The 20728-nt window shown below is 47.1% G+C and overlaps 1 protein-coding gene across 1 annotated transcript in view; it reads right to left on the reverse strand.

Moving 5' to 3' along the window:
• Positions 1 to 16536, reverse strand: part of GABRB3 (gamma-aminobutyric acid type A receptor subunit beta3) — a 144663-nt gene extending 128127 nt beyond the window's left edge. Inside the window, exons 1-3 of the mRNA XM_029082957.2 lie at positions 16466 to 16536; positions 16230 to 16321; positions 15002 to 15069 (exon numbers count right to left, since the gene is read on the reverse strand). Coding sequence (XP_028938790.1) covers positions 15002 to 15069; positions 16230 to 16302 — 141 coding nt within the window. The 5' untranslated portion in view covers positions 16303 to 16321; positions 16466 to 16536. The remainder of the gene's footprint in view (positions 1 to 15001; positions 15070 to 16229; positions 16322 to 16465) is intronic.
• Between the last annotated feature and the right edge of the window lie 4192 nt (positions 16537 to 20728).

Genomic DNA, 20728 nt, shown 5'->3' on the forward strand with positions numbered 1-20728 from the left:
GTTGAGGAAGGGGTTAAACATCTGGAACAACTGGTGAGGGCAATGGGTATGGGTGCCAATAAGGATGGAGAAATAATTTTGTCGGGCAGAGGAGAGGGTAGATTTAAAGCACATATGGATAAACTTGGAGTGGACGAGGTTAGCCTGAAATCTATATTTATAGTTAGAAGCTTTCCTGAACACAGAAATCTGGCCCTAGTTTTCCCAGGCTTTCTGCCCCAAATCCTCTTCACCTCAAGAGGAGCCTCAAGATGTTTACTCAAATTAAACTCCAAATACATTGTTTCCAGGTTACCTTAGAAACGATAAATCCGATTTCAGAAGAACAATTTACTCTTACACCTGTGGCTAAATTGAGAGAAAAAAAAATCTTGCCTGTTTCAACTATAATAGGAGATCCTTAAGGGTCAAGGAGCACTGCATAACCCTATTTAGCAGCTATTACTCTCTAGTTGCTCAAAATAAAGAGAGTAGGAATGAGAAATGAAAGCAAAAATGCCAAAGCCCACCCTAACAGAAGAGATTATTTTTTTTCTACCCATAGCATAGTCCAACTCATGGTCCAGTTCTCATCCTCCTTCAAAGTCTTATTGAAGGCCTGTCTCCTCCAAGAGGCTTTCCCCGAATAAGCCCTCTCTTCCTTTTCTTCACTCCCTCTGCATCTCCCTGACTTTCTCCCTTCATTCATCCCCCCTTCCAGCCCCACAGCACACACACCCACATATATAACAGTAACTTACTTATATTAATGTCTCTCTTCCCTTATAGACTGTAAGCTCGTTGTAGTCAGGGAATTTGTCAGTTTATTGTTTTAGAGTACTCTCCCAAACGCTTAGTACTGTGCTCTGCACCCAGGTAAACGTTGAATAAATACGGGTGAATGACTGACTCATGTCTGCCTAACGTAGAGTCAACCAATCAATCAAACAATCCATGCTCTTTCTTGAGCACTTTTCTGATGCGGAGCATGTAATAATAATAATGTTGGTATTTGTTAAGCGCTTACTATGTGCAGAGCACTGTTCTAAGCGCTGGGGTAGACTCAGGGGAATCAGGTTGTCCCACGTGGGGCTCACAGTCTTAATCCCCATTTTACAGATGAGGTAACTGAGGCACAGATAAGTTAAGTGACTTGCCCACAGTCACACAGCTGCCAAGTGGCAGAGCTGGGATTCGAACCCATGACCTCTGACTCCAAAGCCCGTGCTCTTTCCACTGAGCCACGCTGCTTCTCCAGTGTACTGTACTAAGTGCTTGGGAGATTGCAATAGAATTAATAGGTAGACACGATCCTTGACTTCACAGAGATTAAAGTCTAATGGAGAAGATTGACTTTAAAATAGATTACAGATAGAAGAAGCCACCCCTCTCACGATGACAGTTGGAGAGTTTCCATTATCCACCGCTCTCAGCTATGAGAGGGAGAGTCAAGCAGAGGCCTACCCATTCCATTCCTAGCACAGGCAGTGGTTAGTGAGAGGAAGGCTATCCGCTACAAGGCCAAACTCCCCTGTACGGGGCAGCAGCGGCATGGGAGAGATTCCAGGGTGGAGACTTGGAAGTTTACTGTGCAGATGGAGACAATGGTAAACCACTTCCATATTTTTACCAAGAAAACTCTTTGGATACACTACCAGAGGGACTGCAGATGGAGAGTGGGGCATTCTGGGAGACACGGGTCCACGGAATCGCTACGTAAGACAGGACTCGACAGCGGAAGACGAGAGGAAGCCACAGGGAATAGATAAGGAAGTGAACGTAAGTACTGCGAGGGTGGGGATGCGAGGTGAATCAAATGTTGGCATTTGTTAAGCGCCTACTATGTGCAGAGCTCTGTTCTAAGCGCTGGGGTAGACATAGGGGAATCAGGTTGTCCCACGTGGGGCTCACAGTTAATCCCCATTTTACAGATGAGGTAACTGAGGCACAGAGAAGTGAAGTGACTTGCCCACAGTCACACAGCTGACAAGTGGCAGAGCCGGGAGTCGAACTCATGACCTCTGAATCCGAAGCCCAGGCTCTTTTCCACTGAGCCACGCTGCTTCCCCTGCTTAGGGGATATGAATCCAAGTGCATAGATGACGCGGAAGAGGGCGGGAGAACAGTGTGGGGAGATGAGGGTGCCTTAAAACCAGGATTCCTGCCACGACAGGCACAGGCACAATTGTTCTGAAGTAGTAATAGTATTTATTAAGCACTTACTCTGTAAAGAGCAAATTGTCCCTCTCTACCAGATAGCTGAGTGATTCCACTGGGAAGCCTGCCAAGTCTCCACCTCGCGTCCCTTCCCGACAAGACCGGTACATGCAGGGCCATAGGAGGATTTAAGCAGATGCTCAGAGAAAGCTTCCTCAAACTTTAGAAGGCTCCTACAGGTCCCTTTTGTCACTAGACTAATTGAATTCTGCTAGCTATTATTAAGCTAGTTATCAGTTACATATTAAGCACTTATTATGTGTCAATTGCTGTTCTAATTGTTGTGGGTCAGGCACTGCATCCCATCTGATTAACTGGATTCGGTGAGATACAAGTTAATCAGATTGGACGCAGTGCCTGACCCACATGAAGGTCACAGTCTAAGTAGGAGGGAGAACAGGTTTTGAATCCCCAGTTTACAGTTGAGGAAACTGAGGCATGGCGAGGTTAAATGACTTGCCCAAGGTCACACAGCAGGCAGGTGTGACTGTGTCCGACCTAATCGCCTTGTTTCTAACTCAGTGCTTAGAACAGTACTTGGCACTTGGTGCTTAACAAATACCATAATTATTATTAAGTGCAGAATCACTTGTTTTCTATTTAAGCAACGAGGCTCAGTAGAAAGAGCCCGGGCTTGGGAGTCAGAGGTCATGGGTTCAAATCCCAGCTCTGCCATTTGTCAGCTGTGTGACTGTGGGCAAGTCACTTCACTTCTCTGTGCCTCAGTGACCTCATCTGTAATAAAATGGGGATGAAGACTGTGAGCCTCACGAGGGACAACCTGATTACCCTATATCTACGCCAGTGTTTAGAACAGTGCTCTGCACACAGTAACTGCTTAACAGATACCAACATTATTATTATTATTATCTTTCCTTCTTGTCTGTCACCAGTTCCTTTACCATCTTATTTTCAGAACTTCTCTAAAGAAGTCTCCACCAATCTTCTTCTGGTTAAATCCAATGGGCTCTTCTCCGGCCTAATCCTCCTCAACTTCTTAGCTACTGTTCTCCTAGAATCACTCAGTCCTCTCCTGGCTCTCCTCTACCTCTCTGATTGCTTCTTTTCAGTTTCCTTAGCTGACTCTTCATCTCCTACTCATCCTTTACTTGAGGATGTTCCCACAAGGCTCAATTCTGGGATCTCTTCTCTCTCCACAGCTAATTCCTCTAGCAATTCGGGTGCTCGCAAGACGTTAGCTACCACATCGATTGGACAACTCCCAAATAACTCCAGCTCTGCCTCTCACCTCTCTTACCTGCTTCTTAGAAGAAGCGCGGCTCAGTGGTAAGAGCCCGGGCTTGGGAGTCAGAGGTCGTGAGTTCTAATCCCAGCTCAACCACTTATCAGCTGTGTGACTTTGGGCAAGTCATTTCCCTTCTCTGGGCCTCAATTGCCTCATCTGGAAAATGGGGATTGAGCCCCACGTGGGACAACCTGATGACCTTGTATCTATCCCAGAGCTTAGAACAGTGCTTGGTGCTTAGTAAGCACTTAAATACCAAAATTATTATTATTGTTACAATTTTGTATCTCACTGCTCTGAGATCACCATGAAGATGGTCTGTCAGCCCCTGAAACTCAATATTGAGTGCTCACTGGTACAAACAGTAAGCGCTCAATAAACCCAACTGAATTGAATCGAATTGAAGCACTCACAAATGGTATTGATTGATTGATCATCAATGGGATTTTTTGCCCACTTGCTAGATGATGCAGTAGGGTGCGATGAGTTGTTAGGGAAGGACTCCTGGAGGAGATGTGATTTTAGCAGAATTTAGCTGGGAACTAATACTAAAGAGTATAGAAATTTTCTTCCTTAATCTAGGGAACACTGAGAAAATGTCAGCAGGCTTTAAACCTCCATAATCACATCTTCAAGAAAAAAGGGAAAAGGGCATCTCTCTGCTTTCCATTACTGGCAGGATTCTAGCCAGACAGACTGCTGAATAATCCATTTGACTTACCCTTTCTGATTCACAACGTGCCTTCAATGTAAGTGCAGTGCAGCAGATATGAAGAAAAGCAGGGAATCACACCAAGATGGATTCTGTGCCTACCCCCAGGAATTGTAATTGTAATCGTCATGAGAGATTTCAACATTCAAGGTAGGTAACTAACTGAAACACGGAAAAATATTGAGACAACATCGGCTTGTTCAACTCAACAGTGTGGAAACCAACTCTTAACCAGTCCTGCTTCATTTTGTTGCTTTAAGACTCCATTTTGTGTTTAATCAAGCTTGGTTTTTTTCCCCTAAATCATGCTTCAGCCACACCCTCCTCTGTCATCATTTAAGAAAAAAACAGCCACACTTGATTGGACCCATCATATCATCTGATCAAAAGCACGAGCAATTGACTAGATCCATCAGATCATTATTATTATTGCTATTATATTTGTTAAGCACTTGCTATGTGCCAGACACTGAACTAAGCACTGGGGTGGATACAAGCAAATCGAGTTGGACACAGTCCCTGTCCCACGTGGGGCTCACAGTCTCAATCTCCATTTTACAAATGAGGTAAGTGAGGCCCAGAGAAGTGAAGTGACTTGAACAAGGTCACACAGCAGACAAGTTGCGGAGCTGGGATTAGAGCCCACGAGCTACTGACTCCCAGACCCGGGCTCTACCCGGGCTCTATCAATCACTACACCAGGCTGCTTCCCTTTCATCAGATCATCCGATTAAAAGCATCAGCACTCGATTGGATCCTGTCGAAGGTGCGAAAGAACACCTCAGCTATTGTGAGCCTAATTAACGACCACTCCCACCTTTCTGTGGTGAGGTTAAGCTCGCTTTTAGGGCAGTAGGTTCTCTGTCCTCAGTCATACAGATCTGTATTACTTTTGCAATAATAAATCCCTTGTGCTGTGTTGCTATGACTTGATTCTTTCTAGAAGAACCCGACATTTAGGGGGCTTGTCCAGGATCTACGTGAGCTCATGAGATATACTCTCCTGGGATCTGCTGGACCGAGAACCAATCACAGCACGCACCTGGGTAAGGGAACCTTTTGAAATCCCTCGGTGGAAAAATCTCCCCGGTCCACCAGATCCCTGGCTGTATATCTCCCCAGCCATCGTGGATCCCATCCTGTCCAGCACAATGGGAGCAAGAGGGATGGGCACTATAAGAACAGAACGACACACTTCAGGCCCCTTAAAGGAACCGAGGGAAGGGAGTGCTGCAGATATGGCCACAGGACCCGGGAATTTGGGTTGCCGGCCTAGTATATGAGTGGAAGTGGGGAAATTTGCTGGGTTGCTTGCTCATCTGATCGGAAGCAGTTTATGTTCCAATACCAGAGAAAGGAGATGCAACTTAATGCAAACAATCATCATATGATTTTCCTTGATCTCACATGCAAGCAAGATATTGCTAAAAGTTATACAGTATCTAACAGAGAGCTACATGGAGCGTGACCTGGAAAGGACAAGGGATGCAAACTATTACTGCTTATGTCCACTGTATATTTAAAGACAAGAGAATATCAAAAGGAAGTCAGCATGTACTTTATTGATTATAGGGCCTTTGACTGCATGGATCATTGAGAAGCTCTAGAAAGTGCGAAAGTTGCCCAAGTACCTGAATATAAATCACCGAACCAGGTCTGGAGCCATACCAGTGGTCAAGACACCCAGAATCCATCCATTAGCTACAGTCGTGAAAAGCGGGACCTCTAATGCAAGTGGGCCATTGTGAACCCTGTGACCCAAGTGATTTTGTGGGGCTGTCGGAAGATGGAATAGGGATCTTTCGTCTGGTTTGCCTTGAGAAAGACTCTCTGTTGGCCCCTTCTTAACCACATCTCATCCTGTGTCTGTGTTTGTGTGTGTGTGAGGGGGGTTGGAAGATCTAAAGAGATGCGCCCCAAGGGCTCTCCAGCGCAATTCAGGTATACCTATTATGGGCCTAAATTGTGTAGCTATCTAGATAATTGGCATTGTTATACCAGGGAAGATATGGAGAAAGTTTCTGGAGGAAGGATCCTTTGAATTTGAGAAAATAATGCTCTTGAGTTAGGAGGGAATAGAGAAGCACAGTCTCAGTGGGTCGTTTTCTTTGACTGCTATGTGGAAGCGTCAAAACGAAATCAAAATTCTGTTTTAAGAGGCCTCCCAAGATTCTAATTCAAAACTTGCAGAACAATTACAAGTAGCTAAAGGAAAGGGTTTAATAGTATCTTTACCTCCTGAGTGTTTCCCTACCCCCGATGCTTCCCTGTACACTCAGCTCCCAAAACCTGAGGATGAGGATTCTCAAAACCAGGAAGATGTTCTAGACACTGTCCTCCTGACCACCTCCTCATTCCTCCTCCTCCTCCACCCCTTCACCTCCCTCTCCCTCCCACGAGGGTCACTGGACCCTTAGAAAGGGTGAGTACCCACCATGGACCCCGAGGAATACACCCTGGAGTCTCCATACACAATTGCAAGGAAAGGATGTAGGGACAAGGCATTCCATCTTTTCCTCTAAGAATGGTCCTGGGCAGCCAAGGAGAACAAGTGTGGGTCCACATCCCTTGGACCCCTGGGAGTAACCACAGAATCACTGGGTCATTGCTACCCAGCAGGGACGCTTAACCCTAGGACTAGCACTAATTTTTCAGGTTCTGCATCCTTAGACAAACGTTATTGCCCACCCAATGATGACAAATTTGACCTGGCTAGCTAAAAGCCCCTCATGAACCTTAATAGTGGCCCTAGTCATTGGTTGGATCTGCTATCAGAATAATGGCTCTATTTGTGTTGGAGAGAGTATAATAGTAGCTGCAGAACTGCTGGGGGAAATTGCTCCTGCCTCTTTAACATTTCTTTCAACATTTAGACTTGGTCTGGCTACAGCTGAGAAGCCTCATGAGTTACCTCTATCCCCACCCAGACTTTTGAAGGCATTGTTGCCAGCAATTTTACCCTTTCACTTAAATCTCTGTGCATTGCAAATTCCACCCGTTTTAATGAATCAAAAATCAGATGGACCCACTTGGAGTAGTACTGGGTCAGTGGCATCTACACCTACGAATGTCTTCCTCCGGGATGGAGAGCTAGACACGTACACATCCACCCGGACCAAAATCACTAGCTCTCCAGGGAAGGGATGGTGGGGAATCACCACACAATACGAGTGCTCCGTGATTTCTACTCAGACGGTCCTAGCGTTTTCTATTCCACAAGTGTGCACCAGGAGATTTTTCCACACTACAAGATAGATAGAGCCATGGATGGCATAAGTGACCTTGCCAGATAGAGTCAGTTCTTAACTGAACTAGCAAAGCCCTTGGCTTATGAAGTAAGTGCGGACCACCGGTCTGGTAGCCCTACAGAGCCATGTGGTTTTAGACTTGCTGATTACTGCTCAAGGGGGGAATTGTGTTGTCACTGGTTCACAGTGTTGTACGCTACATCCCTGATAACTCTCACAATCTTACAGCTGTCCGACCAGGGTTATCTCAATTAGCCAAGAGGCTAAAGGTAGCACGTCAAGCTTCCCAAGATGGGGGAGAGCTGTGCTCTATTACCACATCTTGCTTCCCCCATGTGAAGGGCTGAACTAAGAGCCTACTCCAGCTCCTAGATCTGGGAATCCTCATAGTCCTGATGGTCTTTTTTCTTGTTTATGCATTAAAGTATTGCTGTAAATGTATACAAGAGTCTGCTAATGTGAGGAAGCTGGAGGGAATGGTAACCACCACCCTCAAAAGGGAGAAAGACCAAGAAGCGGCCAGGGAAAAAGAATTCCTGAAACTCGTGCAAATACAGCTCTAAAGCCTGCCTCGTGGTCAAACCAAATGGACCTGTCCACTCAGCTACTCTGACAGTAGTGATCAGGTCACGCTAAGATCATGAGGAGGTAAGCGGCCTAAGTTGGGGCACAATCCAGGTATGGCTGGAAGGAAAGTAAAGGACTCCCCGAGGTGATGCCAGTGAAGCATAAAAGTGAGGAATGTGAAAACCATCTCTGAACCAGTCCTGCTCCATTTGGGGTATTTTTAGACTCCATTTTGTATTCAATTAAGCTTGGTTTTTTTTCCCCCTAAATTATGCTTCAGCCATATCCTCCCCTGTTCTCAGTTAATAAAACTGGATCCAAACTTGACTGGATCCACTGGATCATCTGATCAAAAGCCCCAACACTTGTTTGGATCCTGTTGATGATGTGAAGGAACACCCAGTCCACCACGGACTATAACCTACCTCTCCCACCTTTTGGTGTTGAGGTTAAGCTAGCTTTTAGGACAAAAGATTCTGTCCTCACCCATACAGATCTGTATTAGTATTGCAATAATAAACCCCTTGTATTGTTTTGTTGAGACTTGATTCTTTCTGTAGAACCCATCGACAGCAATCATCTATCTTCATTATTACTCAGTGCAGTTCTGCGTGGAACAGCACCCTGGCTTGATTTATTCCCAGCTCCCACTAAATGCAAAGCCAATGTAACAAAAAGGGGCCAAGCCACCGAGGCAGATATACTCTCCAACTCATACTCTGAAATGACATCCTTTGAAAACACGGAAATCATTCTGCCTTACTTCCTGGGCAGGAAACAGTGAATCGACCACAAGACTACTAAAACTGGAACAATGACACCATAGAGCTACAAAGATAAAATGATAAATATCTAAAGTTCGGGCCCTTGGGCATCTTTAAAGTCACATCTCAACAAACTTGTGAAATTGAACAACATTAGCGGTGTAGAGACATTTTCATTTCAATGGACTAAAAGGTTTTCAACACTTAGTACAGTTCATTATTGTCTGAATGCAATGATCATATGGACCCAAGGACATAGAATAGTTTGTGAGAATCAAGTAAGTGAAGGAATTTCTAATGGATGGAAGAAAAAGGTATGTATTAAATGTAGCTTCACTGGTAAAAAAAAAAAATCAGGACTCTGGCCAATAAGCAATATAGTGTAGTGATTAAAAGACTAACTTTTTATTAAGTGACCAAAATCGTGAACTACAACCTTAAAAGTTTGAACATGGTAAACCCAACTATTCCGCAAACAGAATATTCACTAAATTATGGATTTGCTGTGAAACTTTGTCAGTCTTCATTCCCAAGCAGGGAACTCTCTACTTTGTTCCTTTGCCTAAGAACCTGGCTAATCTCGTTCTTTAGTTATTTTATCACCACCTCAGGAAGTATTTGGACTAATAAAAGTAGAGATGAATCTAGTAAAACCCAAGGTTGTCCAAATGGAATCAATCACTTGCCTGGAATGGGTAATTGTCTAATTCCACGTCAATGAGTGCATTTTCCCTCTGAAGCCGTGAGACCTCATAAACTAGGGAGGAGCTGAGCTGTTTGTATCAACCCCTGAGATATCTTTAAGCTTCTCCCTGATGTCCTTCTCAATCTATTCAGTTTTCAGGTGATTGTAGTAGGAATTGTGTTCCCTCACGTCCAATATGAGGAGGATGTTAGACTGTAGTATTTAGGCTATAAACTCACTGTGGGCAGGGAACATGTCGGACAATTCTGTTATACTCTACTCTCCCAAAGACTTAGTACAGTGCTCTGCACACAGTAAGTGCTCAATACATATGATCTATTGTGATGATGAAAGATAAGGGAGGAAAATGCCAAAGAGCAGTGTTCCCAACCAGCTATTTTATGTGGCGCCGACATGGTTGAATTTCAGAGGACAGGAGAAACATATTAAAAGACCCGATGAAGCCCAATCTCAAATGACGTGTGTAGAGCAGGGGAGAGTTGGGGGACGGCCTCAGGTGACATGGCAAGCAGACATGAGGTGTAGGTTTTGGAGAAGGCACTTTGGGAGTTTTAGGAGTGAAAGAAATGAAACCAATGTCAGGCTCTGGTGGTATAAAGGCACCAGATATTTGCACATAGACCATGAGGAAGACACTGTCATTGGTCTTATCAGCCATGATGATAAATAATAATAAATGAATAAATAAGGGCAATTAATAATAAAAGTATCAATGTCATTAAGGTCAACTTTCCTTTCCTCTTTCCTTTCCCTCTTTCTCTCCCTCCCTAGTTATCTTTATTTTTCCCTATATGCACTTTTTCAAAGTACAAAATCTGCCATGTAAGCATCATTTTACACAGAGCTCCTTCTACTGAAGGTCTCCTCTTCAACAAGCAGGCCTCAACCTCAACACCTAAACTCAACATTCTTGAAGTGTGCTCTACGACCAAGCTTAATTTATTCCCAATAGCCAATATACCTCTAGATAAGCAACTATCAGTAAATAGGTCTTAATCCTGGGAGGGCAGGAACAGCCCTCTAGTAATCAGATCATTATTGCTACTAATAGTAAAAATAATAATTGGCATTTGTTAAGGAGTTACTAGATATCAAGGACTATACTAGAATAGATGCAGGGTAATCAGATTGGCTAAAGCAGCACCTTTCCCACATTTGAGGCTCAGTCTTGTTTCTCGTAATATGGAAATATTTCCCATTTTCATCCTGAAGAACTAGTACACAAACAAACTGCATCTGGCCCACGCAATTCTGGCAGAAATGTGTTGAAAAAGAGCCCTTGATTTCCATAGCAACCTTCCCTGAAGAGCACAACTAGGTCCCAGTTGGAAAACACTCTTTGCCACACTTAAAGGACACTCACCTCCTCTTTGATTCAAACTGTGTCACTGATCATTTTTCTATGGGATTTCCTGGAGCAGTTGAGAGGGTGGGGGGGGAGTGTAGGGGGGAAGAAAAAAACTGGGACAGTAGGAATGGTTAGCAGGTGTGTAAGGCTGAAGGAGACCTCAGAGTTCCCAAGTTTGAGAAACATTCCTTAAAAAAGAGTTCAAAACCAATGTTTCTAATTCCTTTCTGAAACTGTATTGAGCTGGCAACACAGTTCCCTTCTAAACACAATCCGACTGGACAATATGAAGAGCAAACTCCATAAAGAATGAGATGGGAAAGAGTTACAGAGCAATGTAATGGGAGGATGATACCTTACTGGAGAGAGAAATACTATCGTTGTCACTGCCTTCCAGACATACAGACATCTAGACATTCATTCCTGATTATGTCAAAGACTTTTAATCCTCAGGTTATACATTAATGTTGAATTGAATGTCAATGAGCTAATTATATAAAAGGTGATAAAGTGTAGGTTTGAAGTTCAGAAATTAGTGGCAATATTACTGCCATCTATATTTAAGATAATACCTGCAAGATTTGAGAGTTAATGAAACAAAAAAGTTGGAACAAGTAGCTTGTTCCTCTAACAACTCAAATGACATTCAATAATTAAGGTGTTCAGCTGACAATAAATGAACACCTATAACAGAAGGGACTCCCCCCCGACCTTTCTGTGACATATAGTTTTATTTAAATACATATTTTTTCAATTTTCAAAGCATTCCTTTTTTCACCATTTCACACAGATACATGTTGGAAATTAAAATTCCATCTCAATCCAGCAATTACCCAAAAGGAGAATACTACACAATGTTCTACTGTATTTAATGCTCATTAGGACTCATAAGAGAGACGACACGAAAAACAAAAAAAAGGGGCAAGGCAACACTATCATCTGGTGAGAGCAATCCATATATTTCCTTCAGTCTCGAGAGCAAGGAAGGAAGGATAGGAAGAGGAAAGGCAGGGTTAGCAATTTCTGCAAATAAACATATTTTTAAAAATCTTGATGTTTGCTTTTGAGGCATAACACTTCCCAGGGTCAGGCGTAGCTAGAGTTTGAAGCAGTTCTTCCAGTCTACAGAACCTTCTAGCAATCACAAGAAAGATCCTTACTAATGGCCCAGTGACAAGGATACTGCTTTGGGAATCAGGAGACTTAGTTTCAACTCCAACTTCCACCTGTTGAGATGACCAGGAAACTACTGAGAGTATTCCATGAAAATAAAAACGCCTACCAATACAACCACCGGGTAATTCATCCTATCAAAACTATGCTATGGTCATGTCAACCATATCTAGATCTTTCACATAAAAATCAACCTTCTCTTGTGCTTCTTTTGCCTTCTCGGCTGGGGCTTTCCATGCCCCAAGAGGGATATAACTGGCAGGCATGAGAGAGTCACTGCAGAAGTCACTAGCATTTTAATCAATTCCTCTGCACTGATTCTTAGGTCAGAGGTCCGAGGACTGAGGCTCATCTCTCATTCTTTATGGGAGACTTCATCATCCCAATAGTATGTAATTGCCCCGTCCTGATGTTCGTCAAAGATGACATCTCAGTAAACCCAGAAAAATCAGCTCCACCAAAATATTTTAAGCCCAAATTTACAGCTTGAAGGGATAAAATGAAAGCTTCATTTTTACACCCTTCAATCCCTTTCTCCTTCCTCTAAGGTTTCCCAGCGAATGGTTTTCAAAAAGTCTACCCAAGTCCCTGGTTGTGTGAACTTTAGATTTCTCAAGCTACAGCATCACCCGGTTAAGTGTTCTGAATAGTCACTGAATGGTTGTCAGAAAATCCTTCCCAGGAGTTTGCCTGAATAGGAGTTTCTGGATAATCAGAACTTTGCCAATCTCTAAAGGAGATGCAAATGGTCTTGGAAGATTGCCACTTGAGAGCCCTGAGGGGAGGAGCAGCAAGGAGGATGCTATGGCTCTGTCCTTTCTCCTCCCCTCTCCTCACCACCAGACTGAATTTCAGGATTATCCCCATGGTCCCCCAACCTGGACTCCCAATGCTCTCTCTGGCCACCTTTCCCATCCCTGCTTCCACAACCACCGGCCCACCTCCACCCCATATCCCCCTTCCATTGCCAGCCCTGGCAGGTTGCCTCACCTCTTCCTGACCACCAACTCCTGACCCTAATACAGCCGTCTCTCTTGCTGGGTCATGAGCAAAGTGTGCGTGTGCGCACGCGTGCCGTGAGATAACCATGTTTGCCATCTGCTTCAGATATTGCTACATTTATGAGGTTGATGCAAAAGGTGCTCTTCACATATTATTCTGAAAATTGAGATATCTTAGGAGAACGTTTGGAAACGATTCAAGAATCGAAGGACATTTCTTATGCTTAATAGCATGCATATGCATTTTTTATTTGCTCTTTAAGGAGCCCTGGAAATGTTGTGACACCCCCCCTCCAAAACTTGCTCTAATCCAATCTGAGTAATGTAATTAATGGCCTCATACCAAATGGTTGGAGACACAGTAGTGTCTGCTGCTGTAGGAGGGTCAGAGGAGGGTACCCTACTCTACGCTCGCAGCCTGGATCCATTCTCCCTACCAGGCATCTCAAAATGCAAGCCGCTGGGCTAGGAAGAACTGGATGACAGAGTGGAAAAATCACCATCACAACTGCAGAGACAACTCAAGCACACGTTTTGCTGACAGCAGGGCTACCTTTCCCCTCCTAACCAGTGGCGATTCAGTAATGCTCACCTGAATCACAGGAGTACAGAAAAGGGGGACTACTGTATTTCATGGACAAAGCGTGCAAGCCTTCTTCCTCAAAGATACTCCAACACCTGGATGCAGTTTCACAGTCAAACTACCATCAAACCAAAGGAAAACTCTAACTACCCATATGATGAGTTGACAAACTCAAAGGAAACTCTGAAATAATGGTCTTCCAAAAGACTTCAACCACATCAGTTGCTGATGCCTTCCTCACACAAACGCTACATGGGGGATGGGGGTTTTCTCCGAATTGTTTTTTCTAAGGAAAAACAAATCCTGCATTGAGAATTCTGAATTTCCTGTGATCGATCCCCTGTGGTTGGAATATAAGCTAACATGTAGAGGCTTCCATTTGACTCCTAAGGTGATTAAAATGGCAAGATGCTGACGATGATGACGACGAAAACACAGAGTGTTTACAAGTCGTGACTGAAAATATTATCCTTCTGCCTCAGTTATTTCGCTCCAAACTCTGTGCTTCATATTTTTTAAAAAAAACCTCATAAAAAACCCTTTAAGAACATCAATCAAGAGTTCAACTTATCAAACGATAAATCTCGGTGATCTGGGTGTTGACCGGGAAGATGGTCTCCAGGATTTTGCTATTTTCCCCTTAGCATCTGCCGGCAAACGCTAATCATCCACCAGATTTACCTTTCCAAGTTAAGCGAGTACGAAAGCAAGCGTCCGCTTTGTCAAAACAGCTACAGCCCAAACATAAGCTCACTCAGGAGCCTTTATTCCCAAAGTGGACCCGTGAAAATGGCTCCTCTGACCTGTCGCTGAAGACTTTAGGGGCTCTCCAAGGCAGAGGCTGAGGTCCCTCCCCGAAGGGGGGACCCCCCCCACCTGCTGACCCTTACCCAGCCGACCTGCCTAGAGTGAGTGGGACCTCTCTCCAGACCGCCCAGGGGGTCGGTGGGCCTCAGCACCACGGTCAGCTGCCCCTGAGCTTCCCGCTGATGCCCCGCGGGAAAAGAGAGAGCCCTTCCTGGAGATTTTTCCCGCAGGGGGTAGGGGGACTTTTGCTTTTAGAACCCCATGAAGCCCCCCCAGCTCATTTCCGCGGGATGCTCCACCCATCTACCACGTGCTGACTCGCCATCTCCTCTCCCACCCAAATCCAACCCAGCTTCCAGTCCCCAAAACCCAACACCCACCCGGCCACCAGGCTAGACATCAATTCCGACCCCAATTCTGGACTGGCCCAGTCCCAGCCCAACCCCTCTGGCAGCCTCCAGTTCTAGCCCGGCCCCAGTTCCGCCCATGGGCCCAGCCACTGGACTCGCCCTGCCCAGCCCATCTCTAGCACTCAGGGTCTGCCATCTGGCTGGGGCGAGGTATGCCCCCTAACTCAGGATCCCTCCCCCCCACCTCGGACTCACTGCTCCCATCCCTGGACACCCAGGTGGAGCCCTCCGGACACTCACCATGTTGACCTCAGAGACCATGTCGATGCTGGCGATGTCGATGCTCATGCCCACACAGACGGGGGGACCTGCGGGAGGGGAACGGGGATCCAGCAATTAGGCCCGGGATGAGCGGGATGGGGGCCGGGAGGTGGGGGTGAGAGGGAGGGGACCCACTATGGGGAGCACAGAATGGGGGTGACACGGGGTAGGGGGACCCGAGACAAGGGATTATAAACCCTGGGCGTACACCTGGCTGTAGTCTTCTCCTGGGCCCACGTCCCCCACCTCCAGAGGAGCAGACTCCCTTCTCCCTTCTCTCTCAGACATCTCCTCAGAGGAGTTCTCCCCCCACCCCCCGCCCCGGTCTACCTCCCTGAGGAATTCTCTCCCCGAGTCCTACGCCCTGAGGACTTCGCCCCACTCACCCCAACTCCCCTCTCCCGGCCCAGAGGAATTATCTCCCCTGGTCCACCTCCCAGAGTTCTTCCCCATCTCTCCTCCCCTCCCAGGGGAATTCTCTCCCCTGATCCTCCTTGAAGAGTTCTCCCCATCTCTCCTCTCCCCTCCTAGAGGAATTCTCTCCCCTGGTCCACCTCCCACAGTTCTCCCCATCTCTCCTCTCCCTTCCCAGAGGAATTCTCTCCCCTAGTCCACCTTCCAGAGTTCTTCCCCATCTCTCCTCTCCCCTTCCAGAATAATTCTCTCCTCTGGACCACCTCCCAAAGTTCTTCCCCATCTCTCCTCTCCCCTCCCAGAGGAATTCTCCCCCCTGGTCCACCTCCCAGAGTTCTTCCCCATCTCTCCTCTCCCTTCCCAGAAGAATTCTCTCCCCTAGTCCACCTTCCAGAGTTCTTCCCCATATCTCCTCTCGCTTCCCAGAGGAATTCTCCCCCCATTCCACCTTCCAGAGTTCTTCCCCATCTCTCCTCTCCCCTCCCAAAATAATTATCTCCCCTGGACCATCTCCCAGAGTCCTTCCCCATCTCTCCTCTCCCCTCCCAGAGGAATTCTCTTCCCTGGTCCACCTCCCAGAGTTCTTCCCCATCTCTCCTCTCCCCTCCCAGAGGAATTCTCTTCCCTGGTCCTCCTCCCCGAGTCCTCCCCATCTCTCCTCTCCCCTCCCAGAGGGATTCTCTGCCCACCCCGCGGCCCAGAGGAGTTGTCCCGCAACTCCCGGGCCGGAGGACTTCTTTCCCAACTCCCGCCCGGGGCCCAAAACAGGTGTCCCCCCGGGGCCAGCACCCACCTCCGAAGTCGGGTCTCAGGCGGATGTCGTATCCCTCCAAAAGCTTGTCCACCGTGTCCTTGACGAAGGACATGTTCCCGGGGTCGTTCACGCTGGAAAGGGGGGGGGGGAGTGGGGGGCAGGGCATCAGCCCAGAGAGCCGGGCAGGCGGCCACGCTCGCCCCCCAGGCCCTCCTCCTCCTCCTCCTCCATCCCTCCTCCTCCCGGCCCCCCGACCTCCCGCAGCCCCCCGCTACCTCTGCGCACAGCAGACCACCGCCACCAGCACCGGGACCCCCAACAAGTCCAGGAGCCCGTGGCCCGCAGACCCCCGCCCCCGCATCCCCCCACCCCTGCGGGGACGGGGCCCCTGCCGCCGCCACCCACAGCCCCGGAGCCCCACGGCCCCGGACAGCAGCAGCAGGGGGAGGAGGAGGAGGAGGATACAGAGGAGGAGGAGGGGAGGGAGGAGATTGAGGAGGAGGAGGAGAAAGAGAAGGGGAGGAGGAGTATGGAAGGAGGAGAGATGGAGAAGAGAGGGGGACGAGGAGGTGGGGCAAAGAAAACAGGAGGGACAGGGGGAAGAGGGCAAGGGATAAGGAGAAGTAAGGAAAGATAGAAGGAGAGATGTGGGGAGGGGGAAGAAGAGAAGGAAGAGGAAGACGAGGCAGAAAAGAAGCCTCAGACCTCGTTCCCCCCCCCCCCCCCCACCCCCGCTTCCAACCTCGCCCACCTTGCCCCCGGGCTTCAAGGCCCCTTCATCCCTGCTCCGAATTTCACTTCCCGCAGAAGCACGAGAGGAAGAGGGAGGAAAAGAAGAGATGGAGAGGAAGGGGAATGGGGAGGGGTGAAGGAAGGGCAGCGGGGAGGGACTGGGATGGGATTGAGCCCAGGAAAAGGGCTAGCTACAGTTGGATGACTTGCTATCGTGGCCCATGACAATTTGAGGATTTGGAGGGAAGGAACCTCGCTTGTAGGCCAGAGAGGCAAGTCAAGTTTGACCCCATGCTTCTCGGGACTCTGAATTCTCCTTTCTGCTTCTGCATCTCTTCCCCTGGGGCACGATGAAGACTTCCTGGCTGGAACAGCTGTCCCGGGAGAGTCCTAGCCCCTCTCCCAAACTCCCCGGGCCCCAACCTGTAGCCTGAGCATCCTTCAGCTGGTCCCGAAGGGACCCGGGTCCCATGTCAGAACCGCAGGACTGGGGATTCAGGGAGCATCCATCTCCACTGTCCAACCTGGCAGCTCCCTATCCTCCCAGAAACTGTGGGATCCCCCTTCGGGCTGGACCTTGTTACGTCCTCCCCGCCCAGGCCTCATACCTGGTGAGGCTGGGCTAGAATAAAGTCCAGGGCCGTGTGTGACCCTGCCCACCTCTTCTAATCCCCAAGCCCCCTTTAGTCGGGTGAGAGAATGTTTCTGGGCATGAAAGTAAAATATTTTGGATTTTTAAATAGCAGGAAGACCTCTTGGAGCCAACGAAGAGTTGTCCAGTAGTTTTCCAGCGTCTCCCCCGCCTTCTGCCTGCAGGGCTCACTGGGGCTAGATGTGGTCCAATAATGACTTAGGCTAGAGAGGGCTGTGATATCCCCCTCTCTATAATGCCTCGAGGTTGTCAGCCCACGCAACTGGTTGGCTACAGTCATGGAGAGAGGATGTGATCTCAAAAGCTTGAGAGAGAAAATAGTGAGCATTAACAGTAACAATAATGGTATTTCTAAAGTGCTTACTATGTGCCAAGCATTGTTCTAAGTGCTGGGGTACAAACAAGGTAATCAAGTTGTCCCATGGGGGGGCTCACAGTTTTAATCCCCATTTTACAGAGGAGGTAACTGAGGCACAGAGAAGTTAAGTGGCTTGCCCAAGGTCACACAGCAGACACGACTGGCGGAGCGGGGACTAGAACCCTTGTCCTCTGACTCCCAAGCCCACGTTCTTCTCACTAAGCCACGTTGCTTCCCATTCATTTGCTGCCCTCCCAAACAAATTGTGGAGAGTCAGAGGGGCCCATCGATGAGAATGACAATGATGACGAAGGCAGGCGATTCCCCAGTGGAACAGGGAGAGTCCTCCCAGCTGGCCCCCTCCCATTTTGCGGCTCTTTCGTGTTCAACAGAAACTGGATGTCTGTTTGGGTGGGTGGCAATCAGGAGGGGTTCTGGTCACCTTGAGCTGAGCCTTTGAGAAAACTTTAAAGCAGAGTCAAAAACAGCAACAGGGCATTTGCCACGATGCCGAAAAAATAAAGTTGGGATCCGTGTTGCTTTGGTCACTCGTTCAATCTTCCATAATAATAATAATGTTGGTATTTGTTAAGCGCTTACTATGTGCAGAGCACTGTTCTAAGCGCTGGGGTAGATACAGGGTAATCAGGTTGTCCCTCGTGAGGCTCACAGTCTAAATCCCCATTTTACAGATGAGGTAACTCAGGCTTAGAGAAGTTAAGTGACTTGCCCACAGTCACACAGCTGACAAGTGGCAGAGCTGGGATTCGAACCCATGACCTCTGATGCCCAAGCCCGTGCTCTTTCCACTGAGTCACGCTGCTTTCCTCACTTCCTGCCTGGACTTCTGCATGCATCCTTCTTATTACAGCTCCAACCTTTCCCTTTTACCTATCATCCACTCTATCTGGACCATCAATGTTCAGGACACATCACTCTCCTCCTCAAAAACCTTCAGTGGTTTCCCATTTATGTCCACAGCAAACACTCCTGACCATTAGCTTCATAGCTCTCCATCAGTTTGTCTTCATGAGCTGGTGGGGCTGTGCACAGTTTGGGGCCCCCTTCTATTCTTCATCTACTCCCTTGGAGAACTTTTCACTCCTTTATTCATGTGGAGGATTCCCAAATGTGCAACTTCAGCCCTTATTTCTCTCCTCGTCTGCAGTCTCAAATTTCCTCCTGCCTTCCGGACATCTCTACCAGGATGTCCTGCCAACACTTCAAATTTAACATGCCCAAAACAGAACTCCTTATCTTCCTCACCAAACCCTGTCCACTCCATGACTTTCCTATCACTTTAGACAACACCACCATCCTCCCTGTCTCACAACCCCATAAACTGGGTGTTATCCACAACTCATCTCTCTCATTCAACCGACACATTCAATCTGTCACCAAATACTGTCAATTCTACTTTCACAACACTGCTAAAATCCCCCCTTTCCTCTCCTTCATATCACATATCATATCGCGCCTTGATTACTCCATCAGCCTCCTTGCTAATCTCCCTGCCTCCTGACCCTCCCCTCTCCAGTCCATACATGGCTCTGCTGACTGGGTCAGTCTTCTACAAAAACATTTAGTTCATATTTCCCCATTCCTCAAGACCCTTCATTGGTTGCCTATCCATTTCCACATCCAATAGAACCTCCTTACTCTTGGCTGTAGGGCACTCAATCACTTTCCCCCCTCCTACTTTCCTACTACAGTCAGCCTGCACACTTTGATCCGCTAATGACAAGCTACTCACCCTTCCACACAGGGCTCCCAGTCTAAGGGGGAAGGAGAATGAGTATTTAATCCCCATTTTGTAGATGAGGAAACTGAGGCACAGATTAATTGACTTACTCAAGATCTCACAGGAGGCCAGAGGCAGAGCCAGGATTAGAATCCAGGTCCTCTGACTCCCAAGCCTGTGTGCTTTCCAATAAGTCATGCTGCTTCTCTTTATGCTCCCAAATACCAAGAAGGGTATTCTGCTCTAACAATAAATGCTATTGTTAATGTTAATGTTGGTGGAAGAACTTCCCAAAGTATAAGAACTCTCTTTGGACAACAGATTTCATGTCTTTTACCTCCCCCTCAAGTCTAGTGGCATAGAGTAGGTTAATCCTGACTGGCTCAAACGTACAGCTCCACTTCATATCCATGGGGATGGAGACCAGCAATTCAAACTCAAATAGCCATACTACCTGGGAACTTGGTGAATGCTTCAGAAAAGCCAAATTTTCTTAATTTGTCAGAACCCAGATCTGTTGAAGATGTCAAATGATAACAATAATAATTGTGGTACTTATTAATCACTTATTGTGTGCAAAGTACAGTTCTAAGAGCTGGGGAAGATACAAATTAATCAGGTTGGACACTGTCCCTGTCCCATATGGGTCTCATACTCTTAATCTCCATTTTACAGATGAGACAATTGAGGCCAAGAGAAATTAAGTGACTTACCCAAGGTCACACAGCAGACATGTGGTAGAGTTGGGATTAGAACCCAGGTCCTTCTCACTCCCGGGCCTGTGCTTGCTGTAAAATCCATAAACATAGACTATAGGTCTCAGTGCTATCTCTGAGCTTGTCCTGCTTCTGCAGTGCTGAGAAAACCACGTCTGCTGTGTTGTAGTTTGGTCTTGAGCCACAGTGGATTCAGAAAGCCAGCTCTGTTCTTCAATAACTTGCCCAAAAGGCTACACTCTGCCAGCAATGAAGAGGAGTGGGAAACTCTCTGGCAATTTCCCCAACTGCTCTTTCACTTTTCTTCTAGAACTCAGTGACTGTGATGGCACTGTTGAA

Source organism: Ornithorhynchus anatinus, chromosome 18 (genome assembly GCF_004115215.2).
Source record: "Ornithorhynchus anatinus isolate Pmale09 chromosome 18, mOrnAna1.pri.v4, whole genome shotgun sequence".
Lineage (NCBI taxonomy): Eukaryota > Metazoa > Chordata > Mammalia > Monotremata > Ornithorhynchidae > Ornithorhynchus > Ornithorhynchus anatinus.